This window comes from Equus quagga, chromosome 11, assembly GCF_021613505.1.
Source record: "Equus quagga isolate Etosha38 chromosome 11, UCLA_HA_Equagga_1.0, whole genome shotgun sequence".
NCBI classification, from domain to species: Eukaryota; Metazoa; Chordata; class Mammalia; order Perissodactyla; family Equidae; genus Equus; species Equus quagga.
In genome coordinates, this window is record NC_060277.1 from 17857251 (window position 1) to 17882800 (window position 25550).

Sequence of the window (25550 nt, forward strand, 5' to 3'; positions counted from 1 at the left end):
TTAAAAACTTATTTTGTAATTAAAAGAAAACATATTTTCCAGAGTGAGGATGATATACTTTACTTGATCAATTTGCTGCTTCCTGGAGATTTCAATGGTATTTTGAAAGGGAGAATCCATGTTCTAGCTCAGTCAGAGATATCTAAGTACCTTCTTCTAATTGATGCTTGAATCTGAAATATCAGCCATAATTAAATACACAACAAACAGAAGAATAATAACCCCATCTTGTCTGTATCAAGCCTTTTAACATCAATGAGATCAAATGCATGTTTTGCCTGATAACTGGGAAAGCAGGTGTGGGTCACACTTGTTTACACGGCACATTTTGCTACCATGAATATGGATTAGAAAAGCCTCCAAAGCATGTGAACCAAACATTTACAACAAAATTGGCATGGGAGTGAACCATTAAAAATGACTGCATAATGATTAAAACTGGACAACTTCAGCATATTCACAATAGTTAATGCAACCACATTCTAAGTACATCCACTCTTGGCAGAGCTTACAAACACTAACGCCAGAAAACATTATTCTTTTTCAAAACATTAACTTCACATTCAAAAGTCTGATAGTGTGGGAGTCTTAAAATCTCTTAGCAATGGGTTTTATAGGAATTAATTGGTTAATGAAAAAATCAAGCTGGATAAACTAAAACTATTCAGCTATTTCAGCCAGACATATACTCACTAGAGGCATCACATACTAGAATTTCAGCAAGTATTCCAGAATATACATTCCCCTCTGCTGCACTTCAGCTGGCACTGCCTTGCACCATTGTCCCTGGCAATAGTGCTGTGGATCCCTGGGACCCTGTGCTGACACTAGGGCCCTCCCTCTGCACTCATGCCAGGTCCTGTGGCCACAATGGCTGCAGAGGAGCCCCCTACCCTTCCGGGGTGCTGGGCAACAGCCCCATAAGAATGCTGGCTCCCTGAGCTTGGAGGCAGGCAGACAAAGTACTTCCGCCTCCTCCTGCTCCCTCTTTGTGGATGCCTGCCCTCCTCAGGGAGGTTCCAACTGACCGGGGACTATTTTAACAAAGTTGAAATATAATCTAGTTAGTGGTTTTGGTTTAAAGAAATCTACTTGTTTTTCATTAGAAACATACGTTTATTAAAGAAAAAACAGAAAGTAGTGAGAAGACATAACAATCCCCACAGTTGAACTTTCTAAAGTTCTACTTCAACATTTTACTCTTCTTTTATCAAAGGTTTTATTCTACTGTTACAACATAACTATATATTCATATTTTACCTAACTCTGTATCATAAGCAGCTTTCCATGTAAACAGTCTTTTAAACAAGTAGCTGTTTAATAGTCCAAGTAACTATAACATGTTTTACCTAACTGGTTCCTTGTCATTGAACTTGTCGATTGACTTTTAAAATCATTTATCCACTGAGCATCTGCAACATTCAAGTCACTGGATTAAATATTGTAAGTACACATGTCTGAATAAGTGGCTCCTCCCAGAACACTCTGAAACTTCAAAACACACAAATGGACACATGCAACATATATGGTAGATGCATGTGTGCGCTTGTCTATGTGGCCCTAAGCCATTTAATTCCTTTTGAATATGCTTATAGGGTCGAAATAGTCTAACTTCCTTTCCACGTATCCCTTTCATTGCTAGTTTTTGTTATCCTTGTCTGCTGGATTTGCCTTAACATGCCTGATTAGAAAATTTTTGAAGTAGCCACAAAAGGAAGAAATTCTGAGCATCATTAACTATTTTATCTTAAGAATATCCCCAACCAAAAATATTCACGACACCTGCCTTTTAGACAAAACTGCCGGATGATGCACTGTTGGGCTGGTTGACCTGGGAAGGGTGCTAATACACTGGTTTTCTTTGAGTGGTAGGACTGGGAGAGAGGAGCAGACATCTAGAAACACATGTCTCGAGGCACAAAGACATAGATATAAATTTTCCTTTCAGCCCTTAACTAGCTGCGTGATGGCCGGCACGTTACTTAAATCTCACTTTCCCTACTTGTAGACAGGAGTTGGTAATATTTACCTCGTAGGGTAGATGTAAGGATTCCAGAAAATCTGTATAAAGGCCAAGCATGTGCCTGGCATACAATAGCCACTGAATATGCTTATTTCCATAATAAGCATACTGTTTTTACAATATAAACATAACTGTATATAAATAAACCTGAAGAGAAAAGTTAATTTACTGGGCTTTATTGCTACAAGGGAATTGTAATTCATTACTCATTTCCTAGTGAAGAGTCTAAATCTTGAAAATTTAAGAAGCTAGAAATATGAAATACAGCATCCTGAGGCCAACCATGATCATCTTGTAGCCTAGCTCCTAACATGTAGTTAATCCCAAGATTTTCCTCCTTTTTGTATATTTGTGTATATATATCAAAGATGAGGGAGTAAACCCCTGGGTGTGGGAAACCCACATCCCTTCTCTAATCCTGCTTCAGGACCACTTGCTTCTCCTTTCTAGCTCTCCCTCAGCCTCTGAGGTGAGAGAGCCCCAAAGCAACAGAAGCGATTACGCTGCTGCTCTGTCGGAAGGTGGAATTAACTGCTCATCTTCTAGGAGAGTAGATGTTTCCCCAGACAGACAGGTATGGAAAAGTCATTTCTGGCCCTGCAGCACATTGCCTCACATTTTACACTAGAGCTCTGATACTCAATGTCCTCCTCCGAATCCTAATGGAATTTCCTGGCTAATGAGGGATTCCCTGAAGTGTGCCTCTGTAAGTTAATACACATTTGATTACAGAGCTAACTGAACAGCAAGTGTTCCCAGGGGCCTTAAGCATCCCTGGAATTCTCATTTTCCCATCTGAGTCAAACTAGAATTAAAAAGTTGCAACCAATTATATGAAATCAACCATCTTTACTCTGGAAGAGTAATTCAACCATCACTAATACAGAGATAATATTCCCAAGGATAAAAAAATCTTCTATTTTTTTTTCCCCCAGGGGGGCCAGGTAAATTTAGATCTCTGAACAGTCTCAGGGCTAGTCTGGACTTCCACACTGGGAGGAGGCACAGGAGTGAGGAGACAGCTCTGGGCGCAGAGATGAAGACAGCCTCGAAAGCTGGGTGTGTTTGAGAAATTGCCTATACAACTAACAGGTGGACAGGGTTTAGCCTAAAACCTCTATCATTTTTGGAGGTGTACGAACAGAGAATTTCAGAAAATCTCTAATCTCAAAAGAACCTGTATATAAGATTTTGTCTCTCTTTTCAAATTATCTAAATCCAAGCTGTTTCTTCAGGCTAAGGATCGTGGAGTCGTCACAATGATTTCAGACTCCAGAGAGCTGACAGCAGACCCCACTGCACAAAAAGCTTCATTTCAAAATGTTCTTCTGGAAACTATCCTTTGCACTTGCTGTTCCCTCCTCCAGAAAACTCTGACCCCAGACACACGTGCAAGGTCCATTCCTCACTTCATCCGGGTCTCTGCTCAAATGTCCCCTAATTAGAGAAGTCTTCCTGACCATCCCATTTGAAGTAGCACAAACACTCTGAAAAGTGGGCTCTATGTCACCTAAGGGTGACTTATTTTTCTTCCTCACTACTTCTCATATTAGAGATGCGTTTGTTTGTTTATTTTCCACTCCCCCAGCCACGCTCTGCCAGCGTAAGCTCCATGAAAGCGGGAACCTTGCTTTTTCACTGCTATAATCCACCCCAGTTCTTCACAGAGTATTGACCCCATGATCACTGTTCAAGAAATATTTGTCACACAAATAAATGAACTGTAGATGTTTCAGTCAAATACCAAATGTTTCCAGTTCTCTTCCCAGCAAGATATAAACTCAAAGCCTCTGAGACACACACACAAGGCTAACTCTATCTCTTCAGGAGGCTTTGTTGCAGCTTAGGAAGCGAATGTGTCCATGTGAGCTACTCTGAGAGTTTACAGAAAGCAAGGTTCTCTTCTAACCTTCCCAGGCTATGATATCATTTAACACACCACTTGCCCTCTCTCCAGATCTCAAATTTTTTCATGCTCACAGAAACCTCGATCTCTTTCCTTACCGTACTGATGAGAAGAGCTGGTGAAGAGAAGGTAGTCAGAAGCACAGGTCTGGGATTCAATATCCAAATCCCCCAACCTCAGAATCAGTCTCTTCCCCTTTGGGACGCTGATAGTCTTCTCACAAACAGTGTGATTGGGGTAAGTCCCTGGATAATTCTTAGATGTCATTGTGCCACTGTCCTGATAGGTCACGAAGTGCCCACAGCCATCACCTGTTAAAGAAAAAAAGGATAAAAGAGGTAAGTGAAATGAATTCTGACTGAGGATTTAGAAGGCCCAGTATAATCTCCATCTTATGTATTTTATTCTTTCCTTGGAGGGAAACGCTTAAAAAAAAAAAATGAAGATGGAATTATTGAACAGTGTCTACTGTTTCACTTTATTTCATGTCTTGTTTCCCAGTTTAACCTTCTGAACATTGCTGATCAAAATGTTTCATAAAGTAGAATGGAAAGCCCTTAGCAAACATACCATTTAATTATATTATTTTTTCTAACCATTGATCCATCTACCCATCCACACTTGCAAAATAGGCCCTTTCCATTCACAGATTTGCCATTTGTGGTTTTGTTTATTAGCAAGCCAATGTCATGAAATAACATGCAATGGAGAAAATAATATTACTTCTAAGAGTTATTGTCCTGATTAAGTGAGATAATGTATGCAAAATGTTCCTGGTAGAATCTGAGGCTCATGCTGAGAGGACTTTGTTTAAGAGCATGTCATTCAGCTGGGGACTAACAATCATTCAACATTCACATCTCAGTTAGTGACAGTCACAGATTTGAAGGTTCATCATAGACTCAGGATACAGCATTAAAGAGTGTCAAGAATCTACTGTATTAAGCGCTTGCCACATACCAGACATGGTACTGTTGGAGACACATAAAAGCAGCAATGCTTGCTTCATAGAACTCAGAGTAAAACGGAAGATAGACACATGTTTGAATAACTATAATACTAGTGCTATGTGCCATATCAGGAGCTTAAACAAAGTGCTGAAGAAGCCAAGAAAGAATCTATTTCAGTGAATTATCAATACTTCACCAAAACAAGACATTTTCTTAAGACTTCTGAATAGGAAAATTCATCAATTGACCAACACGTTGCTCCAGTAGATTAGAGACCAAGTTAACCACAGAAACATCTAAGGACATGCACAACTGGGTGGGCTGCAGGGTAAATGAGCATCCACCCCGTTCAGATCATCAAATGCCTGTGGTCAATCTGACTTCACATAAACAAAGCAAGAATTTCTGGCCTTAGCTAGAGGGAGAGAAAGCAGAAATCAGTTGGAGAAGGAACTCTCTGAGGTAGTAAAAGAAGGCCTTCCCATCCCAAAGTCTTCCAAGCAGAAGCCCCAACTTGGGCACCCTGGGAACTGAAGCCCAGGGCAGCCAGCCTTCTTCCTCTCCCACCTATTCCAGAGCTAGAGGTGGATTTGCCTGGGGCTTCCTTTATTCTTCTTCCTTCTTACCCTGGGCTTGCAGCCCAAATGATAACAGAGACCTAGACAAAAAAAAGAACTCCAGAATCTACCCCGTCTCAGCAGACAAGGTCTAGGGAAAGGATCCACCCATTATCCAGAAACTTCCACAAGATTTCAGCAGCCCCGGCCCGGAGGTTGGATTGGAGGAGAGTTGACTTTAAGAAGCAATGAATGAGAGCAAACCAGGGGGAAATGCAGATAGTTCAGATAAAACTACTATGAAACCTTGAGATCCAGGCAGAAGAAGTTGTGGAATTTATATGGCAGGCAACAGGGACCCATAGAAGTTTCTGAGAAGGGAGATAATGAAACAGGTAAAAGATGATTGAAAAAGATGATCAGCCTGGTTGGGTAATACTACAGGAGCCAGACTGCAGGGAGAATCTGGAACAGAAGAGCAGTAGGAGGGCTAGGAATGGGGGAGCTGGAAAGGGAAGGACGGGAAAGAAAACCAGAGCGAAATTCACAAGAAAAAATCAACAGACTCAGGGTTTGGCTAATTATAGTGGGTAAGGCAAGAGTAGGAAAAAAACTGAGATTCTGAGTCTGGAAATGATTGGAACACTGAGGCTAATATAGATAGAAAGAGAAGTCCAGACAGGGAGCAGGTTTGGGAGCCAAGGTTGGACGTTTGGTTGTAAGTTTTAGGTGACAGCTATATTCCTTGGGCTCTCTGGCAGTACAGACACAATTGTTGAGAAGTAAATGAAAATTATACTAGAGTGAAGCATGTGGTGCAGAAACACATAGTGCACAGGGTTCTGATGTAAAATTTGAATTATTTGCCTGCTTTTAAAGGCTTTAATTTAAAAAATCCAGTTTATAGTTTCTCTTGAAAACTGGCAGACATGGCAACCATACCTGCAGACATTCTCACAGGGCTAGTGATATGGTGGCTGCCCCTTTAAAGGAGACAAATGCCCTAGCTCCCCACCAGGTCCTTGCCACTCATTTCTAGGACCTGCCCCACCTTTGGAGGCATTGATTTTGAGGACTCTGATAGAGCAATCCTAGGGTACCTTGTGTACAAACAGTTACACATACAAATATACACATACAAATATACACATAACTAAGCCACCAAGATATTGCCTGTCAAACGTTTAAATGCTCCTTCTCTTAGTACTAAAAAAATTCTCCTTCAATAAGAAAAGAGAGTGAAAATTTTTTCCAGAAAACACAGCTAAATATGAAAGGAAGAGCAATTATACTTGAATCAACCTACACATGATTGTACTGTAAATTTTATTTCAGTGACATGTCACGGCAAAGGAAAATCCCAGGGTGTCACTTTTATTCAACCCTGTAATTATGCTTCTTTCCAATCACTTCTCCTCTGGAGCCCAAGAGGAAGCTCATTTCACCCAGCAATACTGGCAGAAGGGGAGCAGGTTTAAGCCTTCAACACTCCCATCACTACTTTGCGTGGGGGATCTGTGCCTCCTTAGAAAAACCCCCCTCTTCCATTAACTATCAGAATGAAACTCCATGAGTCTTTGCTCTGCCAAAGAACCTGAATGGAACTGCTGAGTCCTAATTTATGAAAAAGCGAACTGTCATCAGATGTCAGAATTCAACTCTTGCCTACGGAAGTCGACTATGTATGGAGTTTTCCGTAGCAAGCACTAACAGTTTATTCCATGGGTATTAACTACATTGGAATTTTCACCCTGTTGTTCTTCCGAAGTTTTGATGACTTCAAAGGACTAGATATAGTTAACAATTATGTATTATATACTTAAAAGTTGCTAAGAGAGTAGATCTTAAATGTTCTTATCACAAAAAAGGAATGGTAATTATGTGAGGTGATGGAGGTATGAGCTAACACTGTGGGGTTGGGGCGGGAATAATTTCACAATCTGTAAGCGTATCAAATTAACACATTGTTGACTTCAACTTGCATAATGTCATATGTCAATTTTATCTCAACAAAGCTGGCGGGAAAAAAGGACTAGAAATATGCCAAAGGGGACAGTGGAAAACTGCTAGGGAGACAAAATGCCTACGGTATCAAGTATTGAATAAGGCAGATGCATGCAACTGACAAGCAGAAGCATTATTCCCATGACCTAATCCTAACACTTGCGTAGTTTAACTCTCATAGCCTAACTCTAATTAAGAAGTCTATACAGAAAGTGACATATGATGTACCCTTGAAATTTACACAATGTTATAAGCCAATTAAAAAAAAAAGAATCATTGACAAGGAAGAAGACAAAAGGTATTTAAAAATCTGTCAGTTCATGTTGCATATCTTGTGCATCAATGTCCATATCCTGGTTTCGATATTATACTACAGTTTTGCAAGATGTTATCATTGAGGGAAACTAGGTAAAGTGTACACAACACCTCTCTGTATTATTTCTTACAACTGCATGTGATCTACAGTTCTCTCAGAATAAAAACCTTAATTAAAAAATTGAAAAAGAAAAGTCTGTCAATCTAGGTAAGTTTGGCTGGCAGGGGGTAAAAATGAGAGGGCTTTTATTTTCTATTTTGTACTTTTCTATACTATTTGGATTATTCCGTATGTTTCTTCTATTTTTAATTCAAGTATTTATACAAATTTGCAGTGAAAAGACCTATATAAAATGACAATGAATAAAGCAGGCCATTTTTATTCTAAAATCTCTTGGTACCAAGCCCATTATCCAAGTTTTTCACATTTGTCTAACGAGCGTGGGGTGTTGAGTCTGAGGGAGGCTCATGATATATGCCCAAGTTTACAGAGGAGAAAACAAAATGTATATGACTTGCCATAAGGCTACTGAACTGAGGGTAGAGCCTAGACTACAATTCCCAGATGATCTAGCTAGGATTTTGTCTCGCCTCTTTATTCTGATTTTGTAACACATGTGTATTTGTGTTTAATCCTGGAAAATCACCAGAACTGCTGCCCTATCAGACCTCCCTTTAGATACTTTCACAACATTCTTCTGTTAAAATGAACAGTTCCCATAAGATGTGACTGACTCCAGCAATGATTATAAATAGATGGAAAGCCATTGGGTAGAAGGCTGATGAAGAACTTTAAAATTGAAGTATCAGGTGTGTCACCATCTAAACTTGAAGATGGATCTCAGTGTGACTCCAAATGAGACAACCAGACATTACGTGTCTCCTGAGAGGATAAAATGTGCTCTATGCACCAACAACCATAAAGTACTCCTGCCCAAAAGCGAAATCCATGAGTCAATAATGACTCTGAATCTCATCAAGGCTTCAGCCTACAGCAAATGCAAGCGTAGAGCACAAGTTAACTGACATCACAGGGAGGGCATTAGCCGAATCCAGGGTGTGACATTCTAGGTGCAATTGACCCAGTTTCTTCGACAATGAATTGGATAAATAGGCATAAAAAAAGTATTCATTTTAGATTAAGGAAGCTGAAGAGCCACAACAACCAAGTGAATCTTGTTTGGATCCTGATTTTAAAAACCAACCTTACAAAACCACTTAAAAAAGATAATTGGGAATTAAGTAATACCAGGAAATTATTATTGATTTTATTAGGTATGATAATGGTATCGAGGTTGTGTAAGAAAACACCTTTCTCTTAGGAATGCCTACCGACATACCCAGGGCTGAAATGGCATACTGACACGAGGTCTGGGATTTGCCTTAAAATACTTCAGCAAAAAAGGGAGGGAGCAGGATAAATGAAAAAAGATGGGGAAAGTTGATGATTGCTGTAGCTGCATGAGGAGGGGTCCCAGGATTTTTAAAAAATTAAAATGAAAAGAAATAAAGGTCAATCTTTAAGGGAGAAAAATACAATCTTCGTTTTACGATTAAGCTCCATGTGGTGTTGGGAGGTCTGGTGAGCAGCAAGCCCCAGTGATGCAGCAGTGTGAGGTAGCCGCGACATGAAACTGCCGCCTGCCTAACATCAAAGTGTGTGTGTGTTGCGGGGGATCATGTGGAAAGAAGGGAGAAAGAGGAAGCTTCGCCATAGGGAATTTGTCTGCTCTTCAAAAATGGCTACCACACAATGTTTATCTTTTTCTTCCTTCGAACTGTAATTTAATTGCCAAAGCACACGATGACTAAACTATGTATCATTTCCTCCTCTCCAGAGACTGAAAGCTCCTTACTCTGTAGAACATTTGAAGGGCAGTTCCTCTGTGATGGGCCTAAATCCTGGGGTTTGCTCGGAGCCATCGCTGGTTTGTGAGACTAACCAACAACCTCTTCTAAACAATTTACAAAAGCAGTCCTGGATGGATGCAGTTTAGATTTGGGAAAAAGCTGCAAGCACTCATTAATATTTTATAACTCCCCAAGCGATCTCTACACAAAGTTTAAGTATTTCAATTCTGAACATTTGGAAATAATCTAAATTAAAAAAGAATATTCAAACTATGGTATCTCCGAGCAATGCGATACTAAGGAAAAGTTAAGGCCATGTTTTAGAAGACTATTTAATTTTAAAACAAGATAGAGCACACACATAGATATGACGGAAAAACTGTTTAAAGTGTTTATTTTTATGGTGTGGGATTACAAGTGATTTTCATTTTATTTATACATTTTCTAAATTTTCTACAATATGAATACATTATATATAAATCAGAAAAATAGTATAATTAAACATATCAAATTCACCTAATGTTCTTTGCAACATTAAAGGCTACTTTCAGCATTAGGCTTAAGATATAGCCCGGAAGAACTCTCTGTAAACCAAAACACCCAAACTGTCATTAACAACTCACTCAGTGAACAACTAGGAACTTAGTATAAGGCAGTTCCCATCGAAGGAGCTCACAGTCAAGGGGAGAGAGAGGTATGTTAAGGAGTAAGTGCTCAGAGTAAAGTGTCAGAGATATGGGCTCTGTCAAAAACAGAGATATGGGCTCAGTGTCTGTTCTCCAAATGCCTGAAATGAATCAATATGCCTCTGTCTTTCACTCTTTAACATCAGCTATTCCAGAAGTGGAGATATACAATGTATTTTCTAAATAAGCTTAAAACAAATCCTTAGATGCTTGTCTACACGAGTCAATCATTTATTTAGTCTACTCTAATTCCACCCACTAAGAAAGAAAAACAATAACTTCCTTAAAAGACTATTTCCCTTTGATAAGAAATCCTGTTCCACTAACAGAAAAGTGAAATTAAGATATACCTGATATGGATTAAGTTTTGCAATACTACAAAGCACGATTTAGACTTTAACAGAAAACTTTTAAATGAATTGCACTTGGAAAATTGTTTGGATGAAGTAAAATGAATACGGCAAAAATACCCTTAAGATAAATTCTTAACTAGTCCCTAAAATAAGACAGCAATCTTCAAACTTTTTTATTATGACCCATAGTTAGAATATAGATTTTTCATCACAACCTAAGAAAGCACACACGCATACACATGCATAAATAACACAAAAGTCTAATGTTATAGTTCTTTTTATTATACGTAACGCACTGTGAATTTCCTAGTCTACTTCATTCCATTTTTTTTAATTAAAAGTATGCTGGTTGTGCCAAGTGAATTTATTTTATTGCCTACTAATGGGTCACAATCTGCAATTTGGGAAACAGTGCTCTAAAATATCACAAGAGTGGAACCATTTCTAGAAACACAGTTGTATTCTTGCTCTTCCTAACATTCAAGTTACAACAGGACTCACCCATGCACAATCATCCGTGTGTGGGTGTGAGAAAACTTCTTCCCATGTCTAAGATCAAGCGAGCCCTTGATGACTACAATCTCTTCAACCACAAAGGGGAGCTGGCAATTATTACAGAGCTCTTTGTCTGATGGTGAGGTGAACAGATTTCCCAAGGTATTACTAATTTCATCGTCAGCCATCCTCTCTCATGAACTGCCCTTCTCCAATGGTGCTTCACTTTTTGTGTGTGTGTACAAAGGAATGAAAAAACAAGGGAAAGATGACCTTTTTACTCTATGTGAGAATAAAAACAGGAAAACAGAAATTTTGATGATAAAACTTTAATTACTCAAAATCGCTAGATTTCCTGAAAGGAAAAGGGATAACCTCATGCTGAAAGAAGTCACAGCTATAGACTAGAAACACGTGACCAAGTTCTGCAAACCTGTCTAGAATCTCTTTAAACCTTGTTCTCACCACATATAAAATAGATGCTAATGATATGACTAATGATCTAATGAAGATGATATTTTTGCCTCAGCAGATGAAACACATTTGAAAGTAAAATAAAAGGAAACACAAGGGACTTTTTGTCAAACGTCTCTCTGTGTAAAGTCTCAACACAATGTTTCCTATCAGCTAAAAGAATCACTTAAAATAAGCCAACTTATATGCATGAAAATGAAACATATCATTTCAAGAGGTCCTCTCCGAGACTCCCTACATAATGTGAGACTATTTCCATCAGTGTGCAAAGACATCAATAATTTTAATGTTAACATATTAAAAAGCATCACTTATGCCCAATGGAAAAAAAAATCCCAAAACCTAGTTTAATGCTATTCTTTAATGTGCTATAAGTAAAACCAGTGAAAAATCCACAGTTCTTGGTCACTCTCCAGGCTTGTGATTCCTAAGAAAAGATAAAAGATCACTGAAAGTGTTGTGGGTGTGGGAAAACAGGGTTTGAACACCTATCGTTTTTCTAATTTAAAATTATTTCCATATACTTGGGAAGTGACAGAGCACAAAGGTTACAACACTGGGTTCCTGCCCAGTATTGGCTGTGTGGCCTTGGGTGAGTCCCTTTACCTCTCCAGGCTTCAATTCATCATCTATATATAGAGACACAAGAATATTATTATATAGAGACCAGGATAGTGCCCTACTCATAGGGTTATCATGAGCATTAAATGAGATAATACTACAAAAGTATAAGAGCATAGAGGCTAGCGTAGAATAAGAATTCAATATATTTTAATTACTACATTTTTATTTAAAAATATTACATATATAAAGTATCAAGAATAGTGCTTTGGACTGGCCCTGTGGCCGAGTGGTTAAGTTCACACACTCTGCTGCAGGCGGCCCAGTGTTTCATTGGTTCGAATCCTGGGCGTGGACATGGCACTGCTCATCAAACCATGCTGAGGCGGCGTCCCACGTGCCACGACTAGAGGGACCCACAATGAAGACTATGTGGCTATGTACCGGGGGCTTTGGGGAGAAAAAGGAAAAAAATAAAATCTTTAAAAAAAAAAAAAGAATAGTGCTTTGAATTAGCTGACTTTGTCCAAATTCCATCACTCATTGGCTCTATGATTTAAGTTACCCATTTTGTGTGTATCAATTTTCCTCACCTTTAAAATGACCAACCATAACTGAGTGAGGTCAAGATGAATGCGGCTGTGTGTGGTAAGTGCTCTAAACTGCCAGAAAGCCTAAGTGGAATGCCTCCTTCAATATTTATTCAGGGCCTGCTAACTGCTAGGTCAGCATCTCCCAATGAGGGCACTGTGGATTCTTAAGTCCTTAGGAGGTTTACAAGGAATCAAGCCTTCATCTCCAAAAAAGAGTTGCATGGTAAATGAGCTTACAGATTTCCAGCTTTTCTTCACCACAGGACACGGCAAAGCTCTTGCAGTGCACAGTGAACTCTAACAAGAGAGCAGTCTGTAAGATTCCCAGGCAACTCTTCCTTCAATGAGGATTTCCTGGGAATAGTGTTCTGGGGGGCACATTGACCACCTCCTGGGGTAGGCTCTCAGAAGTGGGACACAGAGAGGTCCCTTAACAGGGCTTCAGGGATCAAAGATCAGATGTGGAGAAGTGGATTTTGGCCTTTAGAGTTCTAAAAATGATACTGAAATTGTAATATGTGACTCTGATATTCAAAAGACTTTTCCCATGGTCATTTTTAAGTTACAAGTGCTTTGGGGGAATTTGCAACAAATTGGACACATTGTTTAAGTTTCGTAATTTTACAGATGAAAATGTAAACAAAAAAACTTGTTTGTACAGCAAAACAAGTCTAAGACAACCGTTTTATCTCTGTTAAATAGATGCTCAGGATAAGGAAGTTGGAGAAAAGTGGCTGCTGACCTTTACTAATAATATCAGGATGTTGATGTACTGTCCGAGCTCCACTGAAGTGGAGAAGAAGTGTGGGAAATCTTTCCTGTCTCTAGAACATGCTAAATTTCCTACCTTGGTTCCATGTTAAATATGCATGTTGCCAATATCCAGATAAAGTGTAACTGGATACTGGCTTTTCTCTCTGGAGTCCAGAAATTCCAATATTACCAAGTACAGACAAAGTTCATTTGAGTTTTAGAAGGTAAAACTGTAAACACACACGTGTTTTCACTCATACACACACGTGTATTTTTACTTGCACAAATAAATTTTTCAAAAAATCACTAAGAACCAAAAAGCTATTGGAATAGGAAAAAAACATAAAACTCACTGTGAAAGGGCTCTTACTAATAACTAGTATTTACCAAGCATTTATTGTGAAAAGTAACAGATACAGAGTGTTCTAAGGAACTCTATATTATCTTATTTAATCTTCATGACAATCATATTTGATAGATATTATTAGATCCCTTTTTAAAAACTATGAAACATTTCACACACACACATACATACAGAGAGATGTATACAAAGAGGAATATCCTAAACATCCAAGAATATAGCCCATAGCTTATGAATGGGACATTTCCAATACAGCACAATCAACGCCCACAACCCTCCTTCTTCACATGTCCCTATTATTCCTGTTCTGTGTGAAGAAGTTGAGGCTCTGAGAAGCTGGGTACCTCAGCCCAGGTGGCTGAGCTGGCATTTGACCTTCACCTGTCTGACTTCAGAGACCGTGGAAGTCAATCACCATGCTCTAAGGCTGCAATTGCTGATGTGACCCATCTTAGAGGTAAGGAAACTGAGGCAGAGCAATTTAAGATTTTGCCCAAGCTCATACTACTGCTGAGCAGCAAAACTGATATTAAAACCACATTACATTTATTTATTTATAGTCCTACTCCCTTTGTCGCAAAATTAACATGAGGAAAATGGCCATGTTTAATTCACGGTTTCTTATAAAACCTACGATTTGAGAAATTCCATCATTCTCTCTTTTTAATTATTTAATTAAAAAAAGTAAGTACTTTTCACTAGACTATTGAGGGACTAGTCTAAGGAGAGGTGACTCTTTTACCTCCAACAAACGTTGTTCATTTGGCTCAGCACCAATGTGGCTCCTAAAAGATGCTCTGTAAACGGAAGTTTCAGTGAATTAAAAAGGCTGCTTCTCAAACTTCTGTGGGCACAGTAATCTTCTGGGGATCTTGTTAATATGCAGGGCCTGGAAATCCTGCATGTCCAAAACGCTCTTGGTAATGACTGCTGGCTGGTCCCTGTGAGATATACTCTGAGTCGCAAGAGACTTAAAGAGCCCTCATTATTAATAGGGATCTGCAGTGAATCTTTTTAAAACTGAAAAATTCTTGAGATATCAGTTTTGTATGGTTTTATTTTCATATCTATTCCTAAAATTGAAACATATCTATATTTTCAATTCTCTGGCACTTATATTCTCTCAAGATTTCATTTATAAGCCGACAACAGGCAATAAAAAATGTCAGGATCTATATTTAAGGCAGGGTGGTATTTCTGACAAGTGGACAAGAGTATCAATTTAGGAATTATTTGAGCATACAGTGGAAAATACACAAAGAAATAGGATGAGGTTTGTGAGAACACACGCGTATGCACCATAAATAAAGAAAAGGCAATCAATGTTTACTGACCAGAAAATAGCAAATCTCAGTTGGCAGAGAGATGGCATCTTCCCATACACCTACTGAGGTATAAAACATAAGAGCTGAGAGAGAAAAAAGAAACCTAATAAAACTCAAATCATGTTGCACAGTCCTGAAAATTGTCCTGCCTTTGCACATCCTGCATTCTGCACTGCTGAATTTACCACAATGCGATAAAAGCACATGGTCAGTTACTAACCGGGATTTGGAAAAGGCTTACTATTTCTGTAGCAACTGTGATCATCTCTAAGAGAAACCAAAGACTATTAATTTAAAACTTTATTGCATAAATAACCCCCTGCAATTGTGTTCCTCCAAGACTTCTTTTCTTTAACTTGCTCTCTCCTGGACATGAGCTTCCCTTGAAGATGAAGAGCAGGAGAGCATCCTAAGGCATCTAGAATCGTAGGACACGTGCCTGCATCCCACTTTGGACACACAAAGTGAATGTGCCCGGGGCAAATGATTCAATCTCTCTGAATCTCAGTTCCTTCAACAGCGCTCAGAATTGTTGGGATTAAATTAGATGCAGAAAACACTTGATAAATCAAAATATATATGAAGATAGGGTTTTAAATTTTACTCACATAGAAAAATCTGACTGGACAAGCAACAATGATCAATGGATGCTTAAACACTGAGTGAAATGTTGATGGGGAAGAGTAGTTTGACTGAGTAAGAGACTGTCACCCCACAGAGTATTTGTAGGTCATAAGGAGAAAGGTAACTTTAAAATGGAGGGATCAAATTGTCACTTCCTGAAGTCAGTGATCATTCTTAGCATCATTAAAAGTGGGGCAATAACAACAACAATAATAATATATGCATCTTGTGATACAATTGGCAGTACATGGCACCTTGAAGGTACCTTTAGCAAAAACACTTAGCCTGACTCTGATCAAGTTTTTAGGTCTAACTTCAGGTTTATACAGAAATACAGGGGACAGTGCCCCAAATAAAAGACACATCAGTCAGAAGCAGTCAATTCAGTTTAGGATGTGAGCTGTGTCACAGGACAACTGAAGTGATTTCCTTGTAGGAAAATAAAACTTATACGGGCAGGGGTTAGGGTAGCTTAAAAGTGACTTAAGAGACATAACTAATTGTAAAGTGTGGACCCTATTCAAACAAAGCAATGGGAAAAAGACATGTTTAGGTTAACTGGGGAAATTTGAATATGACTTGATTATTAGATGATACTAACATATTACTTTTGATAATTTCAGGTGTGCTCATGGCATTTTGGTTATGAAGGAAATGTTTAGAGATACAAGTGAAATATATAGGGGAGAAATGCCATGAAGTCTTTAACAGATTTTAAATACCTCAGGGGAAAAACAGTGTCTGTGAAGATCTTAATAATATAGCACAGCAAGTGCAGCAAAGAGGATGAAAAGGAATAAGAAGAAAGAAGATGAAAAAAAAAGAATTTCCTACCCAAAAGGCAAGAGGGTCTCAAAGATTTTTAGACCCTTTTGAGCTGGCAGAGACAACAGGTACACAGCCATTTCTCTTTCTGTAGAGTTCAATTTTGGTCTCTTGGCAAAGTGAGGGCTTTCTAGAGGCAAAAAAGGGGCAAATCTTGGTCCATGTAATTCTCAAAATAAGCATCCTCCATTCTAAACTCCTCAGAGTGGGAGCAATTCAACAAACACATCTCATGTCCAGTGGTCCCCGCCATGTGGTCATACATGAGGCTATTAAGCCTCAAAAGTTTCCTCCTTTGGGCTGAAATCAACCACATTTCAATCTGAGGTGAACTTGCTTTATGAAAAGCAATAGAAAGGCTGAATTAAATCCACTCAGCCATTTAAAAATTGTGAGACCCATGGAGATGTTTATCTATTTTCCCTATAGAAAACTGTATGCACTGGTAATTCAAATTTAACTAGACTTCATAACTTTTAATATCTGTTGGCCTTGTTCTTTGTCAGAAATAATAGTTTGTTTTCTCTACCTTTTTTCAAGAATAGAGTGCTTCATAAAAATCATTTACACACAACCTTTAGGCACATCCACTAAACACATTGCACCATGAAATGGAGCTATATAATACTGGTTTCCAAGGATTTTAATTTTGCAATGAAAGAAAAGAAAGTATCATTTTCTCTTCCAGTAAAATGTAAATATGTTGGACATTGAATAAAAAAGTTACAACAGTGGTTGTAACTTGAGTTGGAAAATGCTGCATATAAAAACAAATATGGTTCTCAGTAAAGATAAACTCTAAATGGTCTAATCATGGACAAGGTTGAACCCTTTAAATACAAATTAAGACGCTCATCCAAGAAGGACCAAGAAATACTACAGCTTACCTCTCTGATGCTTAGTACGTTTAAAGTTAAACACAGATACTTTTCTCAAATAAAGTATGTATGGACAAGCAAATTACTTCTGATTTCATAAGCAAGGAAGAGTTACTGGAATCACATAGAAGACAAGAATCTTAACAAGACTCACAGCTGATCGGCCAAGAGAAAATCTCCACTTTCCTGTCGGATATTCCTCAGTAGCAAGAAATGACTTGAAAATGAGTTCTTGGTTTCCCTGAAGGCTAATTCTAAAAATAAGAAGAACTGTGGATTTTTTTTTCCAAACAGTATGGTGAAAAGCTTTTAATAAAATATTAAGTTGGAAAAAAGCAAGATATAAAAGCATGTAGAGACTAGGCAGCAGAGTGAGTTTCCAGGTATTAGTTTTATTGTACTTTATACCTTAGGCATATTTTATAGATATAATTTTGTCTACTTAATACTTACGAAAAACAAATGGTAGACAGTAGACTGTATATAAGTGTGTGTGCATACATGTGTATTTGTTGTGGGGACATATATTTGTGTGTGTATGTGTGTGTGTGCACACCAAAAATGTGGTCCTTAGCGGTTCTCCGTGTAACATCTTCCTTCCAGGATTATGATATATTGGTACAATATTAGTTATCAATACCCTGCTTCATTCCTCAACTATTCTGCCTTGTAAGCATTAGGGAAGATCTTTGGGAAAGTAGTGGAGAAAGTAGTCAGGAAAGAAAGCCCCATCCTGAGAGAAATTTATTCCAGGTTAGCTTTATAAAAAGGGAGGGATTGGGTCACGTGGAACCACTTAGCTGTTGCCTAGTTTCCAGGTTATTCTTTGCAGCTTTTCCTACCAAAAAAATCCAGCTAACCTAAAATTACTATATGCAAGCACATACAAGACAAAGACATTTCTGCAAATATCAAGTATACTGTCTCACAGCATACAGCTCCCAAGGAGACAGTACATAAAAACTAGATTAATAGATTGATAGAAATGGCAATAAACAGTCAAGGCATACATGACAATATGGCTTAACACAGTGCCAACGTCACAAATGCCTAAACGCTATTCCCAAATGACCTTCGAGGTGACATAGGCCCCTGATGTCCTCAATGTGTAAGCATCTAAGATCTTAGGGGACCCGTGACTCACTTGGTCCAAACTGGTACCCAACTCTCTCCTCTATTTTCAAGACTGCCAGCACTTAACTCATCGCGGCTTTCCTGGGGTTGCCTGTAAGGGAGTCTCCGAGATCCCCAACTGCTTTTCAGAGCTGAACTTAGTTGTTTCCTTGAATACACACACAGTGTTTCTCAAGACATCACAATAGTCATGTACGTAATTTCTGTCTAAAACAATTTAGTGAATATTACTCTTCACCTCATTCTCTCCAACTCAGCCACAGCATTCACACACTGACTCAGGAAACAGTTATCTGGAGCCTTATCAGCGGGCCCTATACCAGGTGCTGGTGGTGAATAAAAAGATTCTATTTCATCCTTGCTTTCATGGATCTTAGACTCACCCCTCATTTTTCTCCCTCCTTCCCCCCAGAGAAAACCTCTCCCCTTCAATTCCCACTGAAAGGCAAGTTTGGCAGTTGGTGCTGGATTCAGCATACTGAGGCTCATAGTTAGTTAGAGTGAGTTCGTTAGAGTTTATTTCCACATGGGTTAGCAATCGCCATGTGGTTTTTTTCTCATCCGTTCAGTCTCTCCCACTCCGCCACCCCGAAGGCAAACAACTATTTTTCATATACAGAGAATGAACATCTGGAAGATGACATCAACATGACTCTTCAGTTGCAAAAAGGCAAAATTACTCCATAGTCTAATGAAAAAAAGTCTGAAAGTCTGGCAATATTTTTCCTTTCACCCTCAAGGCCAGACTTTGAATATAACAGAATGTGTTCTTCTATTTTAAATTCGTGTTTCCAGACTTTTTATTTACAAACAACAGCTGGATTAGACATACAGCTTCATTACTTTGTCTCGTTCAGGTTTTGATTCTCAACTAGAGTCGGCGCTTAGTCTTTACAGGCGGGCAGGAACTGTTGTCACTGCTTCTCACTCCATCCTCACTGAGCACCCATCCCCTACTGAGCAGCATCATGTGCTGGCCACTGTTCAAGGCACAAAGCTCCTCACAGACCTCACATTCTCATAGGGGAAGACAGATAAATTAAAGTGCAAATTATGTACTCAGTGAGAAGATGGTAAATGCTCTAGAGAAAACTGAAAGCAAGGAAGGGGAATGTGGATTTTTGGGGATGGTGAGAGGGTTACAAGTGGTTAGGGCAATTCTCCCGGAGGAAGCAACATCTGAACGAAGACTGAAGGAGGAGGAAGTCATGTGGTTATTTGGGGCATGATTGTTCCAGGCAGAGGAAACAGCACATGCAAAGGCTCTGAAGTAGAAGAGTGCCTGATAGCTTTGAGAAATAGCAAGAAAGCCAGCATGGCAGGCAGTATGGGCAAGCGTGGTAGAGAATGAGGTCCGAGACACAGTGGGGGAGGTGGAACAAAGGGGCCCCCATATTTGTCAAATTAATAGTAATAAACAGTAATGAATACTAAGATAGCTGGCATTTATTGGCTCTCACTATGTGCAAAGTGCAATTCCAGATAGCTTATGTGTATTATTTCCTTAAAAATGCAAAACAACCAGTTGCTCTAATATATAGAAGAGTTGACTTCATGCTTTAGGGGACACAGAGCAGTAAGTTCAAAACTAGAGGAAATAGTTCCCTCAACAAAGTTTTTTTCGTTTTTTCCTGTCTTAACATAACTAAACCCTTTCCTAAACACTGGAATTAATTTAATTTCCCAATGCATCTTAAAAATAAAAACAGAGGCCGGCCCAGTGGTGCAGCAGTTAAGTTCGCACGTTCTGCTTCTCAGCGGCCTGGAGTTCGCCAGTTCGGATCCGGGGTGTGGACTTGGTACCGCATGGCAAAAGCCATGCTGTGGTAGGCATCCCATGTATAAAGTAGAGGAAGATGGGCATGGATGTTAACTCAGGGCCAGTCTTCCTCAGCAAAAAGAGGAGGATTGGCAGCAGTTAGCTCAGGGCTAATCTTCCTCAAAATAAATTAATAAATTAATAAATTAATTAATTAAAAACATAATTCCTTATAAATGTCAGATGTCTTGCTTATTTCCAAGTTGTGGTTTTTAAATATGATTTTCAAGTCTGTTTCAGTACCACAAGGTTAAAGGGTTCAATTTTTAAAAAGTTAATAAATATGGTTTGGTACACTAATCAGAGTTCAAATCTTGCTTAAATAACATCCTTTGATTTGTTTAATGAATCCTTTAACATAACTTCCTCCTTTTCTGAAATATATAGTGTTTCAGATGTTACAAGCTCCATCTACTAGAGCCAAAAGATACGGTACACATTGTTCTGCTGGCATGTTCCCTTCTTCCTACTGTACTTTCATTTCAAAGGCATCCTTTTATATAGAAATAAGCATGCCAAGGGAGCTGGGCTTGCTACACAAAATGAGTTAGTGGAAGCACCAGTAAAGGACTTCTGGAGACTCTTTATTACTCAGTTTCCACTAACTAGGAACTAATTTGAAAACATCTCCTAAACACAAAGAGTTTGTTCAGTTCGGTCCCCAAAAACACTTATTGAGCACCTTGCTCAGGTGCTGTGATGATAAAGACAAGCCCAGTTGCTGCCCTCGGGAACTTGTGGTCTACAGGGCTAACCGAATCCCAGACCTTTGAGATGATGGAAAGTCTGGGCAAATGCACATGCTGATGCAGAAGGTGCCAGAATAGACTTGTGCTTACTTTTTAAAAAGCCACTCACCCAAAACAGCAGGTAGCTGCTGTCCCATGTCTAACCAAATAGAAAGGAGTGAGAACTTAAAAATAGACCTTAGAGTTGGGCAGAGTTTTAAAAGCAATTTTTGGGTATCCAATTCTCTGCTTAGAAGTTTCCTCAGGGATTAACTGCTTATTTTTATTCTTCACTAATATTTAAATCACAAGGAGGAAATCTTTAATATCCATTTCTGAGTATTTTCGTGAAGAGAGAATCAGGGCTATTTAGTTAGCACAAATTCATCACATGAATTAAGGATATTTTATTTGACAAAACATAATCAAGGTAATGAGACCTGACTATGTCCAAGCCTATGGATACATACAAATTGAATCAATACTAATGATGAACTTACATGTGATATTATGTAAGCTCAAAAATCATGCGAAACCATCTGTGTAAATATCTAACTTTAGTTAAGTGGGTCCAGAGGAGGAGAGCATAAGAAGGAACAGAAAACAGCCCAAACTCTGCCCATTTAGGCCTAATGTCTGGTACCTGGCAGGCTATGAACACTAGGAGGGGCGGACTTTTTTTTAATAAATTGAGTAGAAACACCAGATAGGCAAGGAGTAGCCCTACAAAGGAACCAGCATAGCTTCATGGGGTCACCAGACTCAGACATAAAACGTTTGAATAATTTAATTGACTTGGCTTATAAATATTCAGATTTAATTATCATATTTATTTCCTGAAACATAATGCAACAAATGAAAAAGACTAATATTAAATTGCCTATGACACAGATGGTAGTGCTTTATCATAACCCTCACATTATAAAATGTTTCCACCATTTCAAAACTGATTTGAATCAGCATTACCTGGGGAAACCTTTTAAAAGTGCATATTCCCAGGCCCCACCCACTGGAAATTCTGATTCACTATATGAGACTGGGGCCTCATAAAACTTTCAGAGAGAGTGGTTCTGATCAGGCAGGTTGGGGAGCCAAGAAGCACCAGATGAAGCTGACTCCAAGAACAATGAAGGTAAAATGTAATAAATGGTGTCTTCTCAGCCAAAACAGACTGTTGTGACAAGGCTGCCCTCTTAGCATCTAAACATTGAGAGCACAAATATCACTTAGGACCACCATCCAACTACAGAGCCAGTAGAATATCTCAAGACCTAAAATAAGCGTGCACGCTTACATTTATGGAAATTTGAAGAATAAGGGACCAATGGCTAATTGGGAAAATCACAGATGTGAGAAACACTCAGAATTCATTGATTATGCCTCTTCATTCAACAGGTGTCAGAACTGGAGTTCCTAGTATATTTTTTTTTCCAGGAAACGTCCCAAATCGAAGTTTTACTTTTTTGTGTGACTGAATATCTACACTTTTATTGGTTCTTTTAACATCCTAAATATGTAGGATGTTTCGTGGAAACTCAAATGATATCTTCTTCCAACAGTCAATTGCAATAAAGTTGCGAATGTGAAGCTCAGTCAGAATCTGAGCAACCACGCTGGTTCCCAGAGAACTGCTCTAGAGAGCACCCCGCTGACAGCCTGGCTGACCACGCAACATGTCAAACCGCATTTGGAAAGATGCCGGACAGCTTTGGCCAGACTCGCACAGGGCCACATTGCTGGCAACACTAAAGGTGCATCTTCAAACAGGGACTTGAGAAACATTTTTTAAATGCTTAAGACAAAAACAATATCCTACATATTTAATAAAAGCGTACGTATTTATTAAAATTTTACAATATGCCTAGCATTCTGCTACAGTTGCCAAGACATACTTTGTCTAAACTTTGGTGTGTTTTTTTTAAACAAATTGGTACATAAGCAAACTTAAGAACCACTACCAACGTCTTGAGTATCAATGTTTCAGACTGGGAATGGATACACAGCTCAGTGAAAAAATGCCAGCATTTGGTTAGTTTTGATTCTTGTTTCATTAGAAAACACCGAGCGAGGGTGGATGTGGGGGAGCTGTCAAAATATTCTGGATAGATCTGCGGCGGCTGAATAATCTCAGTTGCATAGGGGCAGAAGTAGGGAAGGAGAGAAACAAGAACCGAAGAAACTCCGCAGAAAGCTGCCCCTTGCTATCAATAAAGACCTAATTAACAAGGATTTCTAGGCTGGTAAAACAGTTTACTGCTTTAATCTAGTAGATATGCAGAGGTAAATTCGGTTGTGGCTTCATTAGGTCCAACTTGGAGCCAAGGGCCAGGTCCAGAGAAAGACCAGCCTGGTCAGGAGTCAACTCGCTAACACCCAAGAAGGAGCCCAGCCACACGATTCGAGCTTGGGGCTCAGGCAGCACGCTGGTCAGGTCGGCCCGCCGGCTCGCAAGGCCAAGCGGGGAAAGCTCTCCCAGCCATTCCGCGCAAGCCGCAAACGCACACGCTGGGATTCCAGCCGCGCGCAGGGAGAGGCGGCAGGGGGGCCGCCCGCGCAACCCTGGAGCAGCTTCCAAAGGGGGATCGGGAGACGCGCCCCCGCACACGCCCCTCCCCTAAGACGCCCGGGGTCGTCAGCTCGCGACCCCTGGGCCATGTCACTGTTCTGGAGCCGGCGGAGTCAGGAAGTCTGGAAACTAAGTGAGTGTGGCTGCGGGGGCTGCGAAGAGAGAAAGTGGGGAAGCGCCAAGTTGATCCTCTCGTTTGCGGGGGAAGGAAGGAGTTTGGTCGGGGAGCGATCCGAAGGCAGTAACGGATTTTGTGCTCCAGCCGCCGCCGGCCAGACAGAGCAGGACTCCGCGGGGTGCAGGCGGCGACCCCCGCTTCCTCCCGCGCCCCGTCCCTCCAGGCCCGGCCCGCCCCGCCGCCCGCCCGCGCTCCACTCACCCGGCTCCGCCGCCTGCAGCCCGAGCGGGGCGGAGACCACCAGCAGCAGGGCCAGGAGGCCGTAGCGGGCAGCCCCCGCCAGCGGGCGTCCGCCGCAGGCGCCGGCCCCCATGGCCCCGCCGGGCGCCAGCCTGGCAGGCTCGGCCTCCCCTTGGCGGGCGCCGCGCCGCCGCTGCCCGAGCCCGGCCGCCTGCTCCGCGGCCGAGCGCGGCGCGGGGACTGGGCGCAGCCGCGGACCGGCCCCGAATCCCATTGGGGCGGCCCGGGGCCCAGCCCGGCGGGGGCGTCTCCCGCCCCGCCCCGCCTGTCCCGCGCGCCGGCCCCCAAAGGAGGAAGTCGCGCTCCCGGACGCCGCCGGCGGTCCGTTCTAGGTACCCGGCGCTAGCTGATTCACTCTCTCCTTTTCCTCCGCTCCTCCTCCCGCGGTGCACGTGAACCTGGGACCCAGGACGACACCTGGCCGTGAGACCTGCCCCTAGCTGCGCTGTTCCCGGATCCTCCCCGGAGTGCCTGAGAGCGCGCTGGGTGCGCCAGAAAGGCTGCTCTCCTCTAGGGCTTGGCCGGCCCTGCAGAGGTGAGCATGCCCGTGCTAGCAGCACTGGGGGACTCGAAATATTGTGATGATCGGAGGATGATGGTGACAATCCAGATCCAGTTCAAGTCCCTCCATTCATTCACAAGTTATGAAGTTCCAGCAGTGTGCCTGCCTGGCACAGTGTTAAACCCTGTGGCACTTGCAGACGTTAAACATAATCAAGCAATATATAATACAAATTGCAATCGGTGACGTGAACAGTGCGCGTGGAGCACATTCGGGGAGATCTGGCAGGCGAGGAGACCGCGGGGGAGGAATCAGCCAGGAAAGGCCTCAATTTAAAAGTGGTGTCTAAGCTCAGCCTCGGGGAGTGAGTGGGACTTGGGAGAGCGGAAGGCGAGGGACAGGAGAACAGACACAATGCGTAAAGGAGCTGAGGGAGGAGAGGGCCGGGGTGGCTGGAGCACAGTGAACAGGTGTGTGCGTGGCCAGAGGTGGAAGCCCGAGCACGGTGCAGGGGCCGGAACGTGGAGGGCCGGGAAGGGCACGTAAAGTACGTTTGACTGGATCCTCGGAGCGGGGAGCAGTCACGAAAGGTTCAGACGGAGGAGTGTCACGATCTGATTCTCTGGGGGTGTGGAGAAAGGCTTGGGGGAGGTCAGGTTGAAAGATAGAAAATTACAAGGCTATTACCGAGTAGCTGAATGGGGAAGTGGTAGTGGAAATGAACGAGGACACATTAAATATGTATTTTAAAGACTCTAACATCTCCAGGCCGTGTGCCGTCCTCCAACGCCTCCTCTGCGCGCGGCCATACCCTTCACGCGCGCACCCGGCGCCCTGCAGGTCCTGGGT

The 25550-nt window shown here is 41.0% G+C and overlaps 1 protein-coding gene across 1 annotated transcript in view; it reads right to left on the reverse strand.

Moving 5' to 3' along the window:
• The window catches only part of DCBLD1 (discoidin, CUB and LCCL domain containing 1), a 63072-nt gene extending 38714 nt beyond the window's left edge, over positions 1 to 24358 (reverse strand). Inside the window, exons 1-2 of the mRNA XM_046676024.1 lie at positions 24161 to 24358; positions 4028 to 4240 (exon numbers count right to left, since the gene is read on the reverse strand). Coding sequence (XP_046531980.1) covers positions 4028 to 4240; positions 24161 to 24272 — 325 coding nt within the window. The 5' untranslated portion in view covers positions 24273 to 24358. The remainder of the gene's footprint in view (positions 1 to 4027; positions 4241 to 24160) is intronic.
• Between the last annotated feature and the right edge of the window lie 1192 nt (positions 24359 to 25550).